This window comes from Balearica regulorum, chromosome 6 (assembly GCF_011004875.1).
Source record: "Balearica regulorum gibbericeps isolate bBalReg1 chromosome 6, bBalReg1.pri, whole genome shotgun sequence".
Lineage (NCBI taxonomy): Eukaryota > Metazoa > Chordata > Aves > Gruiformes > Gruidae > Balearica > Balearica regulorum.
The window spans coordinates 37,430,012-37,451,429 of record NC_046189.1 but is presented as its reverse complement, the minus strand read 5'-3'; the positions used below and the strand labels follow the sequence as shown (position 1 = coordinate 37,451,429).

At 36.0% G+C, this 21,418-nt stretch overlaps 1 protein-coding gene across 1 annotated transcript in view; it reads left to right on the top strand.

Moving 5' to 3' along the window:
• LRP1B (LDL receptor related protein 1B) overlaps positions 1–21,418 on the top strand; it is a 742,991-nt gene that overhangs the window by 540,907 nt on the left and 180,666 nt on the right. The window contains exons 33-37 of the mRNA XM_075757248.1: positions 3,602–3,742; positions 6,523–6,648; positions 8,008–8,139; positions 16,363–16,497; positions 16,914–17,043. Of these exons, the coding sequence (XP_075613363.1) occupies positions 3,602–3,742; positions 6,523–6,648; positions 8,008–8,139; positions 16,363–16,497; positions 16,914–17,043 (664 nt within the window). The remainder of the gene's footprint in view (positions 1–3,601; positions 3,743–6,522; positions 6,649–8,007; positions 8,140–16,362; positions 16,498–16,913; positions 17,044–21,418) is intronic.

Here is a 21,418-nt window from a genome sequence, read left to right as displayed (position 1 = left end):
TGCACTCTAGAGACAGTGAGGAATAATGTCTTAAGGACTTGAAATCAGAAGATTGGTTATGGTTTCTGTGGCAGTGTTTGGCCATTAGTTCAATGAAGTTTGAGTTCAGTATCAAAGGTGTTTAAAATTATATTCTGATGCATTGGGAGGTAGAGCCTGCTTTTCATTTTTGTCATGATTTCTTAGTTATTGATTGTAATTTGTTTTTAATGAAAAACGTGGTTTAGAATTACAAGCAATTTTGTTCACTTGAGAAAATAAATTTCTTCTCTAGAGTAAAGTCAGTAGAATTTCCATATATAACTAGGCATTTTAATTTAGGATTTTCTATGGAAGTAGCCTCAAGTCAGCATTTGTTGCAACAAAAGTGGAACTGGTAAAGACTGCTTATTGTCTCCGGAATCTTAATAATACAGTACCTTCAGCTTCTCTTTATAACCTTCTCTCCATAATACCTCCAGTGCAGTACTCACTATCTTTCATCCTAACACCTCACCCCGGGATCTCGCCTGCTCTTCTGCACAAAAGATGTCTCTACTGCAAGCACCTGTAGAGCCTTCCCCCATTCACAATTCCACAATTTGCAATCACAATACCCCATTTTCCTCACATATTCCTTAAATTTGTCCCCTTTTTTCCTCTCCACTCCTTTCCCCATCTTCTCTGTGTAAAACAAAGCCCAGGCTATTGCCACTCTGGAGCTGCGTGTGAAGTGATATGCTGACCAGCACATATGCTGCGTGGCCATCTGGCTGCCAACAAACTGAAGGGATTCAACCAGTCAATCATTCCGCTATTTTGCAGTGTACTGGGGCTCAGTCAGACAAGATTTTTATGGGGTGGCTTTTGAGTTTGTCAAGGAAGTGTAGCATATGGTGTTCTTGGTTTCACTTGAAAAGGAAATCTGTATTTTGACAAAGGATGTGTTAGTTCTGTGCATTGATCCCCCCCCCCCCAAGGTTTTAAATAGTTGTCAAAACCTAGCAGAAGTATCTCATGCCTCTACTGTGAAAAGTAGAATACAGGATGTTGTTGTTCCCGTTACACTTGATAGAAATAGCTGGCAGTGCTTTGCATTGGATTTGTTTGTCTCCAGCTAGAAACTTCAGGAAGTTCTTCACTGAAATAATGCTGTTATACAATGACTGAAGGATGACATTAAGAGTTAGCATTGGCTAAGTGTTTTCTGTATGTTCGGTATGCTCTGTGTTTCAGTCTCACCCAGACAGGAAAGGACTCATTTGCTTTGCTTCCAGCAACCATTGAGATTGATGAATAATGGGAACAAGCTGGCTGAAATTAATTATGATAAAAATGAAAAGATTATGTTATAAGGGAAACAGCTGAAGGACTTGGCATTGGTTAGGTAAGGAGCTCTTCACTGTGAACATTCAGTCACTATGAGTTAGCCGAATTCTTGTTTTGGAAGCAAGTTTAAGTTCTCAAGTGTTTAGTCTGTTAAAATTAGACAGTAAGCATCATTACTATGTTTATTATTCTTTTGGATCTGACAAAAGTTTGCTTACCTTTCAGAAATACACTTTTGCAATTTCAGTGCATTCTTTAGTTTCCTCTAAACTGAACCGTCACCATGTACCTCATAGAAGATATTTATGTAGAATATGTTAGTTTGCATTGAATAAATGATTCCACCTTGAGTGTGCAATGCTGGTGCCTCAAGATGTGAAATTTAAAGGTTGGGTTTTTTTCTCTCTTGGCAAATGGCAAGTCACAAAAGCATGCAATGGCTGATTTCAGTACCCTGATTCTCAGGTTGCGATAGTCTCAGATGTGCCATAAGGGTGAGCAGCCTGTGGGCACCCCGATTCATGACGCTTGACTGTAGTCCCTGACGGATTGGCCGTTGTGAGTAGTCATGCCATACTACAGAGCTTTTTCATCATTGCCCCTGCATCTTCATTGAAACACTGACAGGACATAGCTGTTGTAGAAAGTAGTTTTATGATCTTGATGTCATCCTTCAGAGCTACAGTAAAATAAATAAATGTGGCCTTTCATATGCATAGAGGTATGAAGAAATACCAAAAGAATGAAGGGCATTTGTAGCTTGCTTCTTATTTCCCCTCATTTTAACCTATTCTGTCTTCCAAGCCTTAGCAATAGGGAATACAGATTTTTCTATGAGAGCTGCTGTGGTTTTCAAAAGTGTAAATTGAATGTTCTTCTATTTGCATTTTTTCTTGCCGTGTTCCTTGATAGGTCCTCTTTGCATTTTCCTTTTTTCTTTGTGGTTGTTGTGACTTATTTTATAGCCTATTTGTACAATATTGAGTGATGGTATGAAACATGAAATATTCAAAACTTGGTGGGAGTACCACCCCAAGGCTGGATGAGGAAAAGTAGTAAAGTTTATTACCTTATAGAAATTATAAACCATTGACACTGAAGCATCTTGCTAGCTTTCATTAAATGAATAAAAGACCAGCAAGCTCTTTAACTGAAGAGGCTTCATTAATTCCAGCAGGTAACGAGTCAAAGTCTCAAAATTACAAACTGATAACACTGATAAGTGCTATATATTTCTGAATAAAACTAAAGCAATCTCTAATGTTGATATTTATGTTAATGAGGCTTCAAAAATAACATTTGCCTGAAGTGATGTAAGTGAAATGAAGTAGAGAATACACATCTCATGTAAACCTTTCAATTTCTTGAAATGTCTTTTAAATTGTTTATCTTCATACACAGTTGTTTAAATTGTCATGAAGTTTATCTTACATTAATATTGACATTTGTATCTTAGTTTCTTTTTTAATGAAAATTTACATTCCACAGTAACCAATATGGCCACAACAATATGACCAAGCTTAGTGTTTCTATCCTAATGTCACTTAGAATCCTGTCTGAATTTAAGTGAAAACTTTATGACTAATGTCACCTGAAATCCCATTCTTGAAAAATATGTTGCACATACTGCAATTGTGCATCAAGTGAGAATTCTCTGGCATAAAACCGTGACGAGTCCTACATACTATGATTCAAGTATTTCGTGTGTGTGGGTTGGCAAGGATGCTTTGAAGATTCATGCTAGTATGAACACAGCATGTCTCATTTTTTTCTGTTATTCTAAAATCTTGAGTAAACTATGATGAAAAAATTACTATCAATGTAAATTGATAATTTTGATAACTTCTTTAAGACAGTGACAAGTTTCTTTATGATTTTTGTGGTAATTCTCATACTTATTAATTTGAACACTCAAGTAATGAAAACCTGGAACCAGAGTTCCTGTCATCTCTACATACATAATGAATGAATATAGCAAAGTTTGAGAACAAATCTTGTGTTGTAATCTGTAAATGATCTGTAAATAAGATTTTGTAACTTTCAATTATAAGTTGGGAATTCAGTTTTCCACTTAAAAATGTGTGAAAACCTATCACCTAAAGAGAAAAAAGTAAATTTATAGATCAAAAATTTCTGGTTTTAAAATTAAAAAAAAATAATTATTTATTCTTTGAGCAATTTTCCTTACAATTGATCTGAGAATTAACCTCACAAGCTTTTTCCCACTTTAGGTTTTAAACATATATAATTTGATAGTGATCCTCTTAATTTTTAAAACTTGAAAATTTTACAGATAAAAAGCTTTGGTGGGCAGACCAGAACTTAGCTCAGATTGGTACCTGTAATAAAAAAGATGGAAGAAACCCAACTGTCCTGCGAAACAAAACTTCAGGTGTTGTACATATGAAAGTGTATGATAAAGCAGCACAGCAAGGTATGTTAAATTTTAAGCACCTTTTAGACTGTATAATATCTTTTCCCATGTTATTTTCCAAATGTGGCTAGACCAAGATCTTATGTATTTCATTTTAATTTAGTGATAAATTACTATAATTTTATTAAAAACTATATTTCATTACTGAATATAGTAGGAAAATAGATTTAGAATATCTGCCTCATATATGTTAATTTATCAGATGTTTTCTGAAGTTTGCACTATAGCGAAGTTTGAAGGTCTGTTAGAGAATCTAAGTTAAAAAATTTTAGTTCATAGAATGTCCTGAGTTGGAAGGGACCCATAGGGATCATCGAGTCCAACTCCTGGGTCCACACAGGACCAGCCGAATCAGAGCATATGACTGAGAGCGTTATCCAGGCGCTTCTTGAACTCAGTCAAGCTCAGTGCTGTGAGCACTTCCCTGGGGAGCCTGTTCCAGTGCCCGACCACTGTCTGCGGACAACCTTTTCCTGATATCCAACCTAAACCTCCCTTGTCGCAGCTTAATTCCGTTCCCTCAGGTTCTACCACTTGTCACCAGAGGGAGGAGATCAGCGCCTGCCCCTTACACTCCCCCTCGTGAGGACGTTGTAGGCGACGATGAGGTCTCCCCTCAGTTCTCTCTAGGCTGAACAAACCAAAGGACTTCACCTTCTCTTCATCTGTCTTCCCTCTAGACCCTTCACCATCTTTGTTGCCCTCCTTTGGACACTCTCCGATAGTTTTATGTCCTTTTTGTACTGTGGCACCCAAAACTGCACGCAGTACTCGAGGTGAGGCCGCACCAGTGCAGTGTGGAGTGGGACAATCACTTCCCGAGGCAGGCTAGCAATGCCGTGCTTGATGCACCCCAGTTAAATCAGTTAATTTAAGATGAGGTTCACACACTATTGAAACTGTAAGTGAAATATTATGAGAGAATTCATTAATATTCTTAATTATCTATTTGTTTTAAGACAGTTTAATTCATCTAAATTTACATAAGTAACAATAGTATAAACCAGAAGTGAGGCAGCACAAAAATGAGGGAATATTGCTAATATTGCCAAAACTTAGTTGGCAAAGTGGGAGCTAAGGTAATATGAAAAAGTGTCATTTGGGGCCATGCACACAGGTGTTTTTTTTAATTTGGAGATCAGAAATGAAGAGGTTTGGGACATTCTTTAGAAAGATACTATTTCTGATTCCAGCTACTTTGAAAGCATTGATGGTTCCACTAAAAGAATGAGGATGGGATCTACATGATACAAATCATTTCATTTTGCAGAGAAGCTTCCAAAAGAACAGAGGATGGAGCTGAGCTGTTTGTTATCTGATGGACAATAAGTAGCCTATGTACAGAGTACATTAATTCAGTTCTATATTGAGCACTTCTGGGAACGCTTGCCATTTTCCCTAATCTAGGAAACATCAAAGCTGCTTGGCCAGTCTTGCCCTTAGTTTTAAATGTGGTGGAACAGTAAGTAACAAAAATTTAGGCATTCAATAATGCTTCTGTTATTTTAAAATGAACTCCCTACCATGGAGACATATGGATGGCCTCACGAGTGCCCAAATGTTAGCAATATTTGGTCTCTGTGGCATTAATACGTGTCTTCCTTTGTACAAAAGTCAAGAAAAGGAACAGTTCTGTCTTTTTGTACTACTGAACTTTAACCGTAATGAGAGCCCTGAAGTTGTGCAGTGAAATGTCACCTTGCTAGTCTATATTTTGACAGAGCAGTGTAAGGGTTCTAGATGTAAGAATTAAACACCATAGATGGGATTCAGCTTTACACTTGCACATTTTTCTTTAAAAGAATTTTTGCATTTTTTTTAATGCATCTTGCATTTCATTAGATAAAAGTGACATGAAAGCAAATGTGATGTGAGGGCACTTTAAGATTTCTCTGTACACAAATCTGGTGTTGTAGTTTTGGGATTTTTTTTTACTCTGCAACTTGTCCTTTTGAGAATACCTGAGACTTTGAAATCTCACCTGTCTTCTCCATTTGTATGGGTGGATCATTAGAAAACATCTATGATTTTTAGATGAATAAATGCTTTCTATTTCAAAATCAGAAACGCAAAAATAAATGTGACAAATAGTGCTCTGATTCATATGGGCTTGGTAACTTATAATCAACTAATTCCTTGAATGTCTTAGTAGACTTCAGTCTTTCTTCATGAAGCTTCAAATTTCTGAGATGCGTTTATTGTACTGTGTATAATGTATATTATAAAACTTATTAAAAAGTGTTCATCTATTATTTAAAAATAAACATTGGTTTACTTAGGAAGTAGGAGCGTGCATCTGCGAGATCACGTTGGAGCGTATCTTAAATATACTAAACAATTGGTCGTTCTTGAAGATAGAAGGTTAATATAGCATTTGATGAATGAATACATTATGATCAATTATTTGCTCATGGTCTAGAATAATATATGCCTTCTAGACTAATGTCAGTGAGATTTCAGCATTGCTACTCACAAATTTAATGTAGTATTTTCAGTTTTATCATGTGCTTTCACTTTAAAATAGACAGATTCTTCTTCAGAAAACTGAATTTCTGAGGGAAAACCCACTAGTCTTTACGTGCACAGTTAAAATACTATAAAGGGGGAAGCATGGAAGAGTGACTAGTAGCACACCTGAGATATTTTATGCATATCTGAACATATAGCTGAACACAACTTGATTTGTGTAGAATTAATAAATTGATGCCAACACCTATTTTTAGTCAGATTGCACTGTTCAAATTTGGTTTCCTCTTGTCTCTTCTCCCACCATGTTATAGGCAGCAATTCCTGTCAGTTAAGCAATGGTGGATGCTCCCAGCTTTGTTTACCAACATCAGAAACCACCAGGACATGTGTGTGTACAGTAGGCTACAACCTTCAAAAAAACCGCATGGCATGCAAAGGTAAAATGCCTTTTAATATTTATTTTAACTAACTTCAGGTTTATGGGAATGTTGTAATGAGTAAATAAACTTTATTAATTTTAAGTTAAATAACCTTACTTAATATGCTTGATTAAAGCAGTAACAGAGAAATGTCTGTTGTGGTTAGGACAGAATTTAAACTTAGCTTTTGATTTCTTTATTCAGTTCTGCATAGCTTTTTGTGGAAACTCTGAGGAATATTTTTTTTTTTTTTTTTTTTTTTTTTAAATGTCGGCAGAAAAGCAGACCATCTGTGTCATCATTAATAGCAGTGCGTATTTGTTCAAGGCGATATACCTTATCTTTAAACTAAATTACAGGTTACAGTATGTGAAAGGTTGGGTATCTCATCCTATTGCATTGCCCTTAATGTAAAGCAAGGCCTGATTTTTTTTTGGGGGGGAAGGGGAGGTTTGGGGTGTTGGGGGGGGGTTCTTTCTTTGTTTGTTTGTTTTAAAAATCTTTTGTCTATTTGAGCAGGAAAAAATCAAAACATAGCTTACATCCAAAGTCTTACTTTTTTTCTTGAATACAAAACAGCTTTATGGTCAAGGTACCTTATAGTTGTATTAATTTAATATTATTTATTCCTATGAGGAATTGCTACTTCATCTAGTTAATAGTAGACTATACATGGAAGCAGAATTAAGCAACATAAATTTGGCATTTCTACTTCTTCAGTGCTTTTCATATGTGACTTAATAACATGTTCTTAACGTCTTTTTATTTCTTTTTAATATAGTCATTTTTACTTTTACAATTACTTCTTCAGATATTTATAACTTTCAGTTGTGGGTTAACGTAAAACTGGTGGATGTTGTGTATTTGGAATGTATTCCTCCTTTATGTCTAGATATACTGCATTGTTCACTAAACCTATGTATTTCTCTCTATTGCCTGTAAAGGAAATGTGCATGACTAAATGAGGTGAGATAAATCCCATGCCTCAGTTTACAGTTTTGAGTCCTGCTTTTCACAAGTTCTTTAAAATTGTCTCTTGCTTAATATATACAAAATGTGCAGATGTGCACTGAAAATATTCTTAGATTTCTCATAATACAAAACCATTTTCTTCTTAGGTTTTAATTTCTTAATTAATTATAAGGTGATGCTTGAAATGGGCAGGGATTCCCTTCTCTTTATAATACTGCATTTATCATTTAATTAGAAATACACCATAATAATTCATGGATGTGTTTTCAAAGAGATGGAATTATCATTCTGGAAAACTATGGAGCAGTATTGGAAAACTATGCCTAGTGCTTGCTAATTCCTCAAGTCTTGTTAATTGGGAAAGTCTCCACTTTGCTCTCATGGGCTATTTGATTTTTCCCATAGGTATTGAATCATTTCTTATGTATTCTGTTCATGAAGGAATTAGAGGAATTCCTCTTGATCCAAATGATAAAATGGATGCTTTAATGCCTTTATCTGGAACTTCATTTGCTGTGGGCATAGACTTCCATGCAGGTAAATATTAAGTACAGTTTATTGGATATATCATAAATATTGTATACTATTCTGATAAATGAAATAACCCCCCAGTTTTTAAACCTTCTAAATAATTACAACTTTATTTGAAGGAGTTGGAAGTTGATTGTGTGTTACAATGTTAACCTCTAGCTATTTATTATTTACAGTAAATAGGAAAAGTTGTATTATGTATATGTAGATTGTACTAGCAACACTATCTGCTGTTTTTCAGTGCAGACATCACTGAGAACTGGAGAGGAAACTGGTGGCTTTAGAGAAAGTGGTCATAAATCCATAGGAAAGCAGGTTTCATTAGTTCCTTTTTCATAGAAAAAAAGCCTTGTTCCTGTCATGACATTTTTTTCACTGAATTTTCTTAGTCCTATGTACTGAACCTAGCAGGTGGTTTCAACAGCTGAAAGGGATGGTTTTCTTTCTGGCCAATAAAGCTCAGCCACTTCACTGCAGTGTACAAGCTAACTCCATATCCATTTTCCTTTTACAAGCAGATGTCCTCACAGCCTGAAGAACAGGCATTTCTGTCTTAAGTACACTATAGACCTTTCTGCGGCAATGTGTAAATAGGAAACAGTTTTTAGTTTAGCCTCATGAAATTAGGCAGTTTCTGTTTTGCATACATGTGAAGGAAGGTGGAAGGAAATTAAGGATCAGACCCTGAAAAATGGTTGGGTACATCTCCCACTGATACTTAAAGGTGACTGAATATCTTCAAAGGAATTAGGAATTTTTAGTTAATTTACAGTAAGAAATCTGTGACCAAGTAGTGACCTAAAAACATCTTGTATCTCCATATTTTAAACCCATTAGCTCTTTGACCTTTTAAACTGATTTTTTGATGAGCTGTTTTTCTTTCCCCTTGAGTTTACAAACTAGCAGGTTAGAAATAAAATTTTAAGTTACCTATGTTATATACGTATGGACACTGGCCTCCTGAAATGTATAATGACTTTGTCATACTCCATTGTTTTTCACGTTGAAATAAATTCTGCCCATGAATTCAGCATTGAGAGATACTAAGTTTTTGCTTAAGTATATGTTAGTCTAAGTCTTCATATTAAAACCAGACCTTTTTCTGCTTGTTCTGTTTGACTACTTCATCACACAAATACCACTAATCTTTTGTTAACAGGTGAGGAGTTAAACTCATCAAAGTCTTCTCTTCTTTTGGCCTGCCTTCTGCACTGATGCTCTTGTACCTCTGCTCTCCCTAGCAAAATTGCAAGTTCACTCAACATTTTACAGTGCCCTCATACTTGTAATCAGTGACAGCTTATGTTCATAGCTTTCGTTATGTCATAGGTATAGTTCAGTCACAGTCTACTGAGACATAAAAATCACTTAAAAGCCAATGCCTTTGTACACATATCATAGATGGGAAAGACTGTGATGCAGATTATTTCATCTATTCCTGGAAAGTTACAGGACGATAGAGAAGTCATAGCTATGCATGTTTTTGACAGAGAGTACTAAGACAATGCAGTTGGGTTTTCCAGGCATTATAATTTTTATTCTAGTATACTGTGGTGGGTTGACCCTGGCTGAGGGCCAGGTGCCCACCAGAGCCGCTCTATCACTCCCCTCCTTCATTAGACAGGGGAGAAAAGGTATAACGGAAAGCTTGTGGGTCGAGATAAGGACAGGGAGAGATCATTCTCTAATTATCATCACGAGCAAAACAGACTGAACTTAGAGAGGAAATTCATCTTATTTATTACTAAGCAAAACAGAGTAGAGGAATGAGAAATAAAACCAAATCTTAAAAACACCTCCCCCCACCCCTCCCATCTTCCCGGGCTCAACTTCACTCCCGGCTTCAACCTCCGCCCCCCCCAGCGGCACAGGGGGACGGGGAGTGGGGGTTACGGTCAGTTCATCACACAGTGTTTCTGTCGCCTCTTCATCCTCAGGGGGAGGACTCCTCTCATCGTTCCCCTGCTCCAGCGTGGGGTCCCTCTCACAGGAGACAGTCCTTCACGACCTTCTCCAACGTGAGTCTCCTCCACGGGGTGCAGACCTTCGGGAGCAAACTGCTCCAGCGTGGGTCCCCCACGGGGTCACAAGTCCTGTCAGCAAACCTGCTCTGGCGTGGGCTCCTCTCTCCACAGGGCCACAGGTCCTGCCAGGAGCTTGCTCCAGCGTGGGCTTCCCACGGGATCACAGCCTCCTTCAGGTGTCTCCACCTGCTCCGGCGTGGGGTCCTCCACGGGCTGCAGGTGGAATCTCTACACCCCCTCATCCTCCCTCCATGGGCTGCAGGGGGACAGCCTGCTTCACCATGGTCTTCACCACGGGCTGCAGGGGAATCTTGCTCTGGCGCCTGGAGCACCTCCTCCCCCTCCTTCTGCACTGACCTTGGTGTCTGCAGATGTTCTTACATCTTCTCACTCCTCTCTCTGGCTGCACAAGCGCTCTCTAACTGGTTTTTTTCTCTTTCTTAAATATGTTATCACAGAGGCGCTGATTGGCTTGGCCTTGGCCAGCGGCGGGTCCATCTTGGAGCCGGCTGGCATTGGCTCTGTCAGACACAGGGGAAGCTTCTGGCAGCTTCTCACAGAAGCCACCCCTGTAGCCGCCCCCCCACCAAAACCTTGCCACACAAAACCAAGACATATACTTACCTTAAAAAATACCATTTTTTGATTCAAGTCTTGCAAGCTTTACAAAATTATGATGTGTAATACAGAAATCTGAAAATTTACCTTTTCATTCTAAAATACTGAGATTAGGATTTTATTGGTAATTTTGCATCTTGTGTTTTTCTTTGGGGTTTTTTTTCCACATAGTCTAATTATAGGATATGCTAGCTCGTACTTTAAAGACCTTTGTTTGGACTTTGCTAGTCAATATCAAATTAATTCTTTGGTAGACTAAGATGTGTAGTAATTTTTAGCTTTTTGGAGAAATGAGATTTGAGGAAGGACGAAATTGAGTGAGGCTCACCAATTTGCGTGAGGATCCGTTACAGCACAGGGAATGCAATGCATTTGTCACTGTCAATGGTATTCTAAACATTAATGTAAATCTTCTGTGGCAGTGAAATCACAAGGGGATAGTGTGTCATAAAAAGTTACAGTACAACTTTCAACTGCATTTCAGCTGAAAAAGCAATTGTTTTGCTCACTTGATACCTTACCTTGAATTTTCTGAATTCATTCCTAAAGCCTTCGTTCATCAAATATAATTCAGAAGGCAAATGGACGTACTTCCAGATTTCATCTTGCTTTTTTTCACTTAGAAACTATTGCTTGCATTTCATTCTTAATCGTGAAACATTCCCAAATTCTGATCTACTCTAAGTAATATTTAGGTACGCAAAGTGGCTAAAATACATTAACATATGCTAATAGTATAGTGTATCATACTTAAAAGACTTATGGCAATATTTTTTGCAGACGTGAAAGGGCTAGAAGATAAATGCACCTTTTTTCTTCCTATATCTTGATATTTCTAAATTTTCAATAAAGAACTACAAAAGTGGTTTTGGCCTTTGGAGTTTTTTAGAGGTTGTTGGGGAGTGGGGTTGCCAGTGTTATTTAAGACATAGATTTATAAAACTGAATGTGATCCTAGTAGTCTTTCATTTCTGTATTGTTAGAGATAATGGCATTGATTCTTCCCTGCTGCCAAAGACTTCTTCACAGTATGTCAGGCAAATGCCCATTGTTTTTTTCCTCTTGACATTATTCTAGGAAGCTCACCATACTTTTTACCTTAGTATCTGGTCTGCATTTTTTAAAATCATTATTTGACAAGGTGGGTGGTGCTCTGGTTCAGCTTGGTTCGATTAGAGGAGAATCTGCACAGCCGAGAAGCACTACTGTATTTGAGACATCAAGGGCATTCTAAGTATTGAAGAAAAGAGAAGATCATGTTTATTTGCAGAGTGATCATCTGCAAATTGATGGGTAGAACTATGTCTCCAAGAAAGTGATCCTGTTCATCAGGAGACACTCTCCTAACTCCTACTGACACAAACTACTTAATGACTAGTAGTATTTCTGTCTTTTTAAAGTACAATAGTGCCAAGTGGTTACATGAATATTTTCATTAGTGCTGAAAAGCCTCCATAAAGGTGGAGTAATAGTTAAAATTGTGGATAGTTTTGAAAGAATACAGTGTTATTGCTGAGCCCCTCTTAGTTCTGCAGTAGTTCATCTAAGAAACATCTTAAGATTTGCAAGATTTTGCCTCTGAAAAGCAGTCTTCCCAATCCCTCACTGAGTTTTGCTGAACTTAGTGGAAGCTGGGAACCCAGAGGCATTCTGTCACATTTTTCCCTGCTTTTGTCTCCATTTTCTGTTCACCTCTTACTCATGCCATCGTTGTGCCTCCAGGCATTTGAATCTATGGTGTATATACAGGTGAGAATAGATAGGAGGAGAATAGATTTTACTCTCTTTGTTCAAGCAAAGCATTTTCGACATTTACACACTAAGCTGACAAGGCCTGGCAAAAAGGCTAATACTCAACAAATATTTTATATGTTGAATTTTGAGTTACAGGTTTTTATTAGCAAAATACTAATGCGCTAAATGGAATTAATTTTCAGTGTTTGCTGATAAGCTGCCTATGGACTGTAGGAGTCAATGTGGGGCCATGGTTACTAGTGCTCACCACTTAGCAAAATGCTTGTAGAGGCTGTGTAAAGTTGGAGACAGTTGTTTCCCATTTTGTGGCGACTCATTTCTAGATAGTAAATCTCTTCTCTTCAGATTCCAGCCATAGAATAGATAAATAGGTACTGAAGGCTCCAGATTGAGTATAGGCTTTCTTTCCATCTGTCCAAAGCCAGAACTGACTTCAGGAACCAGATGCTGAAGGGAGTTTTGATCTCCATCTCTGTTATTTTTCAGAGCAATTGGGAAAATAAAACAGGTTTGTGCAATTACAATATTAATAGTGCTACCTGACAGAGACAGATTGACACACAGATTGGTGAAAACGTCATCCTCTTTTCTAAGCAAACAGACTACAACAAAATAAAGGCCAATTGCTTAATCTGAATTCCTGTGAGCTTATTCTGCATAGCATGAGTCTTCAGCGATTTAGTCCTACTGAGAATGTTGTGTTTTATTGAGACACGGAGAACTTTGATTATTAGCAGAAAGGAACCCATAAAAATGACTGTCTCCATAAAATGAGAGGAATTTGTCATTTGGATCATACCTTCTATCCAAATGCAAACTGAAACTCAGCAAATGTGGTATTATCTGTATTTGAAACCCACAGGAATCTTTATTAGTTTAATGAAAATTAAATCTGTGGGTATTTTCACAAGAGTATAGTTTTTTTCTTTTCTTAAGCTATCATTAAGTACCTGAAAATCAATAAATATTCTCCATTGTAATGTATAGAACATAGTGACTGAAAAGTTCTGCATTGCTATAACATTTAACAGTACTTCAGAAAAAAAAAAAAGATTTTTTTTTTCCCCTTGGTGCATCTTTGAGCAATTATATCAAATGTCATAGTCAATGCATTTTACAGCTATGTTTAATGAAGATTTAATTCAAGATACAAAATGTAGGCAAGTAAGGCAGAGGACTGTGAAAGAATATGAGAATTTTAAGGAAATTATGTGTTAGCTATGGTTTAATATCACTGTATGGTTGAGTAATTATTATGTTTGCATCCTCAAGCTGTTAGCATTTCCTTTTAAGGATACTTTCTAGAAGCAGTGAACTGCATGTGCTTTGTGAACTTCCTCCAACATAGCAAATATTACTTGAATTTCCCTGATTAGTACCAGTCCCAAAACTACTTCCATAATTTTTGTTTGTATAACAGATTCATTCTGCTTAAAAATTTTGATCGTTTTACAGGAACACTATCAATTAAATCAAAATCCAATCTGACTGATGTTAAAATAGTATTCCCTGTAATACTGGTCTTGAAAACTTGTTTTTCATTATTATTGGGAAGTATTTGTATATCTCTGAAGTTACATCAGCATATCTCTATGATTTTCATGTCTTTGCCCTCCTTTTTTGTACATGTACATAACTTTCTACCTGTTTGTACTCAGGTCAGGTATATTGTGTTTGAAGGGAAATGATCATTAACAAAACAAACCTGTGTCATAAAATACTGCATTTCACAGGAAGTAATTTAGTAATTTAGGTAGATTTTTAGTGGTTATTGTGTGTAATCATATATTTTAAAGAGAAGTACAATTTTTTAAAATAGGTTTTATCTTTTTAACATGTGATTATCTGGAAGCAAATCCAGGTAATTCAGTTGTTTGAATTTCTGGATTACTGAAAAACACTATTTTAAGAAATAGTCATTTAAAAGTATTCTCTGTGGGAAAACAGCACTACAAAGTCAGTTGTGCTGTATACATTAACATTTATTCATGGAAGTGATACCACAGAGATCTCTGTATTCTCATAACTGAGCTTCTTAAGTGTTATGTGGATTGTTGTTCACGTGGCTGACTTAAATGGTCATAGTATGAATACAAAGTGCTTTATTTTTATGAAGGTGAATTAAAGTAGAATATGAAATACATATATTTCACTTGTAGAATATCTTATCCAGTTGGTAAACATAATGGAAAAAAATTATTAACTGTCTACTTTCTGATAAAACTTTGTAGTATTTCTGTATATTTCATATTCCTCTAAAGGATATTTGTCATACAAATATGCACAATCATAGATCAGTATCTTATTGTTGAATGTATGTGCAGTTACTATTAAGATCTGTGTAATTTTCATACTCATTTGAAATAACTAGCAAAATACGCCACTCCAGTATGTGATTATCAAACTATGTGTCTGGGATACTTGAAGTCAGATCTTGTCGTTTGTTTTATTGTATGCCATTTCTTCCAAATATAATTTGCCAAAATGAGAGGTGGTGTGGCTAGAGCCCTTGAACATACCAAACTGCTTGGGTTTGCTTTTTTCTTTTCATATATATACGTATATATATACATGTGTGTGTATATATACATATATATGTATGTACGTAATATATCTGTGTGTATATATATATAAAAAGATATATTACGTAAATATATATAGATTCTCTCTCTCTCTCTCTTATGGAATTAAAAGCAGATATATAAAGCATTAAAAAATAAAGAAGGAACAAGTAATATTTATCTCTGAGCAACGTCTTTCCCAGACAAAATAGCTCACCCAGAAGGTCCCCAGGTGATGACTTTAAAACCAGAACGTGGGTTGCACCATGACTGTGTCATTAACTCAGAGCTCTGTCAATGGAAATACAGAGAATTCTGCTTGAGGGACTTCATCACTTTGTTTCTTATTTATATTTATTTAGATTATATTGAAATAATATAAATTATATAAATAAAATCCATTATTTTTAACTAGATAATAGGTGTAATCAACTCTTCTGCGGTATTTGGAGAGGGAAGATGGGTTGTAGCTGAGATCCAGCATTTAACCATTGCTATAGGGAAGAGTAAATGATGATGGACTTCACTTTGTTTGCCCCATCTCTTTATCAAGGGTACTTTGTGGCAGCAAAAGGGAGTGCATGTCTCTGCTTTGGCCGCTCCAAATTCTGAGCTTGGCTGTCAAGTTTAGATGGTCAGTGAAAATAGGTTTGTACTCTAAGACTGCGTAATGGTCCCTCCCTTCTACCTTACGGCCAGCCAGCTGCAGCAGAATAGCATGGAAGACAACTGAAATGCTTTAAAACACCAAAAGAGACTCTTAGTGAATGCTTGTCAGGACATTTAAAATAAAAGATGAATTGTGGATAGAGTAATTTTTTTATGCTTTTATCAGTATAACAGTCTCAAATGTCACACTTTTTTTTTTCTAGTTAAATTTTTTGATACTGCCAAAATTCTAAATATTTTAGAATTGTGATTAATAAATAAAATAATATGTTTTTCAAACATCTATCCCATTAGGAGAAAAAAACACCACAACTTATTTATTGTGATTTTTAATGGGGTTAGTAGCTTCCATCTGTTGTCATGGCCCTATGGCGTTATATATGCAGTACTAAACAACCAGCAGAAAACCTAGAATTGTGATTTAATTTTTTTTTTAAAGCAAAAAAGAATAAGGAATTAAAGATGATAATTTTAATACCATTATTCTGTTTATTCTGCGACATTAATCAAGTTATAATTGGCAGTTTGTTACAGTTACTGATATAGATACTTGGACTGAAGTAACTGAATTAATCCAAGAATCATTGCCATGTATTTTATAGGAAATGATACAATCTATTGGACAGACATGGGTTTCAACAAAATTAGCAGATCTAAACGAGACCAAACATGGAAAGAAGACATAGTTACAAATGGTTTGGGAAGAGTTGAAGGCATTGCAGTGGACTGGATAGCAGGTAGGTCTTAACCTGCTTCAGGAATTGTCATGATTTCTGACAGTACGCTCATGCATCTTCAGCTCCAGACGAATAACTTGGCTTGCTTTCAGCTCTCATTTCTAATATTCCAAATGTCTAAGTGTTTTTCTTTGAAGATATCACCACTTTTTTTTTTTTCAGTTTTACTGCAGACAGAAAAATTATTTAAATATCTTGGACACTAATTCTTAGATGAACAGTCTCAATGCTGACAATCACAAATACAAGTTCATACTTTAAAACGGAAGGCTGAATAGGACTAAAAGTAACAAATAGAAGATAAATCTAAGTTAAAATGCAGCAGTTAGTTTCTGGTCCTAACTTACGCACATAAGATTTAAACACTTTTCAAGCAGTCTTTTCTTTTTCCAGTAACTTCAAGGTATTTTTCCTAGGTAACATATATTGGACGGATCATGGCTTCAACTTAATTGAAGTTGCCAGGCTCAACGGCTCATTCCGATATGTAATTATATCCCAGGGTTTGGACCAGCCAAGATCTATTGCGGTACACCCAGAGAAAGGGTAACATGACCATGGCTACTTGCATTTCTTTTAAAGTTTGCATGCTAGCACTGAAGCTCTTAGATGGGTAAATTGAGGTCTTCGTGCTAATAGATAGGCATTTAATAAAACCTAAAAGGCTTGTACTGGAAACTGCTGTACTGTAACTAAGCACAGGTGGAAGGAAGTGTTATTCTTATCATATGCTGATTTTTTTCATTGGTCTCTGTATACATGGCTTTCTTTGCAAAACAGTTTTCGTTTTCTAAGACAATAATTTCAGCTGAAGTTTAGAGATTGCTTGGAAGCATGCTTAAATCTGTTCTTAAGTTTCCAGCAAATCCAAGGAAGTCACATTAGCTAATGAAGACCTTGATGTCATGATGAAGTCATAGAACTTGGTAATCCTTGGTAGTTATAAATGCTAGTATCAGGTAACATCCCACTACAACAGCTAAGGAAATTGTCCCAGGTAGCTGAAAGTAATGTGAGATGAAGCGTGCAGGTAAGAGAGTAAGGGTTGTCAAAAATGACATCTGCATTGATCCAGCTGTTTGTTGAGAGTAGGAACTACGCTGCAGCATGAACAGAAATGGAGAACGTGTCCTTCCAGCTCCAAAACTATTGTTGGCAGAGCTACAACTAAAACAGAAACAGTGAATTCTGCAAAGAATTCCCATCTTTTTTGCATGAGAATATGAAATGTACTTTCTGAGGAATAGGGATATAAGCAAGACTCAGTGGATTTCACTGCTACACTTACCCTGCTAAAACAGAAGCACTAAATGGTGTGTATCAAAATCTTAAAGAAGTATTTGAGCAACTACCTGCCCCCAAAGCCAGAGGTGGTGCTGTAACTCATTTTCCACAGATTCAATCAAATCAGTATTTTGAGGAAAGCAGTCTCTGTACTCAGAGGATTTTGCAGCTATAGTAATGAAGAATTCTGACATCTCACTGAGGCCAGATTGATACCAGTGATGCAAAATGCCATTTGGATCTTTGCCATGATTTCTTTATGAGAATTTAGACATAGTGATCTGTGTATTTTGCAGACTAGAGCGTTGCAACTGAATGTATTTAAGAATGAAGGTGAAAGCAATAACGGGTTTTATTTTCTGCATAATGTAATAGCTTTTGCCACAAATCATTACAGCTGTGTTCGTATAGCACCACTGGTTGCTTGGCAGTATCTGCTAACAGTTGAGGATTAATGCCGTTGTTCAGAGTAGGATCTTCAGATCCTAGTCAGGATCTGGCTCAATTAATTATTATATTTTTGTCCTTAACATATTAGAATAGCTGTGCTCTTCTGTTAGAAAAATAATAATAAAAAAAATACTTTTGAAGGTAAGTACACAGAAGCCTCATAAAATTCTTCTGACCAGAAGGGTAGACCAAACTTCTTCAAAACGATAGTTAATTTACAGTGTAATTTTCCTCAACATGTATATAATGGGTTTGCTATACACATATACAGATAGGTTTTCACCCCTTCCTTACACCAAAGGAAAGGAAAGGAAAGGAAAGGAAAGGAAAAGCCCCCATGAAGTCTGTGAGGACTAATTGCAGCAGATGCAGTTTCTTTGGAGAATCCTTAGATATTTAAATAATATAAATTATATAATTAAAATCCATTATTTTTAACTAGATAATAGGTGTAATCAACTCTTCTGCTGTATTTGGAGAAGGAAGATGGGTTGTAGCTGAGATCCAGCATTTAACCATTGCTATAGGGAAGAGTAAATGCAAAACCCTTGACACAATAATATTTAATACTGCTATTGATAGAATAGTTGTTTACTAAAGTGTGGATTTTTTTTATTTTAATGACAGTGTTTTCACGTGATGCTTTCTGATTCAACAGTTCATGGTTTTATTTTACTGAAAAGTGTGCACATAAGCAGATGAAATAATAGTCAACAATATTAACAAGATTCTTTGGAAAGAAACAGTTCCTGCTTTTAAGTTAATGGAGACTTGGAGATGCCACTGAACCATCTTCTTAGGTCTTAGAATAGTCTAATGTCACCAAACAGCCAATCTTTTAAAAAAGTGGTTAAAATAAAATTTGAAGGAGTTTGAATTATTGCATTTGAAACGACAAACAGTAAAGACGAGAAATGCTAAATATAGAAATGAATTTAATTGTGAAACATTCCTTAGATGTTTTGATCTTGTCGAGTTTTTATGTTAGTTTTTGGATATGTGTAGAATGCTTAAGTAAACATAGGAGGATGAGAGGACCACGGATTAGTAATCGGTTTACATGTCTGGTAGAACAGTATATCTTCTGTGAAAATAGGTAAGCTTCATCTCTATTTTGGGGCTTTTTTGCTGGGGTGTGGGTTTTTTTTTTTTTAATATTGTGCCACAAAATGGTATCTGGAGATGTCTCCAATCAAAGTTTCTTCACGAGAAGGATAGCAATGTTTTGCTAGTGAAATACAGGTATACTTTTCTGTGGGAAGATTAAGGCCTTTTTACCCTCTATGTTATTGTCATAGCTCTTTCCCTTTATGAGGCAAAACTTTCAAAGGTATTCTTCCCTCCCCTTGCCCTGACTTCACATTCTTCATTCCTCTTGAAGCTTGAGTTGACAGCTGTAAGAATGGAGAGGAAAATAGCAGTTATTAGATCTCGTTGAATCTGCCAGTTATACCAAGATATGTAGCAGTGAGCATTCAGCTGGTTGGTAACATTATTTATTGTTAGTAAGGAAAAAGTTAAGAACGTGTAGTCCTACAAAGGAGTGTCTTTGTCCCTCATCAGGTAGACTTCTTCATATAACATACACTTGACTGACTAGGGGTTTTTTCCCAATTAAATAATAGTTTTCTGATCAAGCTCAGATTTGTGATTGAAATATGGAATTAAGCTCATACTAAAGTAATTCTTAGACTTTGAAGATGCTTCCTCAAAAACATTTTTAAAATTTTATTTGTGTTTAGAGTTTGGGGTGGCAGGGGGAAGTTTAAACTCTGATATTTCATTTTTTTTCTAAAAAAGAGTGGTTTGAAAGTTGATTCCAGGCCAGCATCAAATTTCTGCCACTTGCATCTCTATGCCAACTACGTAAATTATGTATGGGATGGTTCTGAAATAAGTTGAGTTGTAGTTATTTTAGCATTGCAATGTATACACCGAATGTGTTGGTAGCATATTGCTACCTACAAAGGTCCAGGAAACAAGTATTTTAGGTGGTACTTCCCAAACCTTTTGGGAAGATATGGGAAGATCAAGTTTTTCTATCCTAGTTAATAGTTTGTGTATCAGTATATTTATAATCATTAATGCTCTAAGTACTATGAAGTAACTTTCTTTACATTTTTGGCAGCTATTCAGGATTTTTTTTGGAGGATTCCAGATTCGTTCAACCTGCTAACTATGGTTTTTAGTTTTAAATATTTTTTTTTCTCAGAGTAACTAGTCTAAGGAAAGAGCACAGAATGTTTACTTCAGGTATATTGAATGCCTGCCTTTCTGTAGTCAACATTTAGCTGATGTCCTGTGTTAAGAAAGTACCTCTGAAGAGATGCCTGAAAGCAAGTTTAGTTCTGTTTAGAGATGCTGTTAGTAATCTGGTAAAAGTTGTATTAAATTTAGGCAGTGATTGTTGATATCCGGCTGGTTAATACTGTCTTTTTTAACTTTTCTAAAAGATATTTTTAATTTAGCTAATGTAGCAGTTCAATTTCCTAATGTAGTGTTTTGTAGTTAGTATTCATATTACTGTTTGTTATGTCAAGAAGTATGAGAAACAATAAATTTTATTATAGCCAGAAAGCCCTACAATTAGGGCCAAAGTAAGGAGGACATTGTTTCAGAAGCTAAATTTGATGAGCCAATTATGAGATCCATATTTGTTCTTCCCTGTCACATTTTTATCACTCTTTATTTCACATATCTGCAGTCATCTAATCAAATATAGCTATTTAACAACGGCTGGGTATAATTATATTACCAGACTCAGGGGCAGAAGTGGTTAGTAATGCAGAGAAGACTTTTGTAATCTTTAAAGCAAATACATACATTCCACCTGGAGAAAAACAATGGAGAATGGTTTTGTATGTTCTGTTCACTTCGTGTACACTGTGTTACTAAGCAATGTTTTAGCGTGCACTTGTGACTATTTGCTATGAAAATGCTTCTCTTCAGGTGATTAGTAATATGCTAGACCTCAATTGTGTTATCTTAGAAGGCGATTTCTGGGTCAGAATACATGTAGATTTGTGTGTGTGTTTATAATACATTTTAACACAAATATATAAACACACATATATATATTTGTAGACACATAGACATTTACTTAAGGCTATTCCGTAAGTTACTGTTCAGTAAAGGAAGTGCTCTGTGTAGATTAACTGGCCTCTAAAAAATTAGATAAGGAAGACGC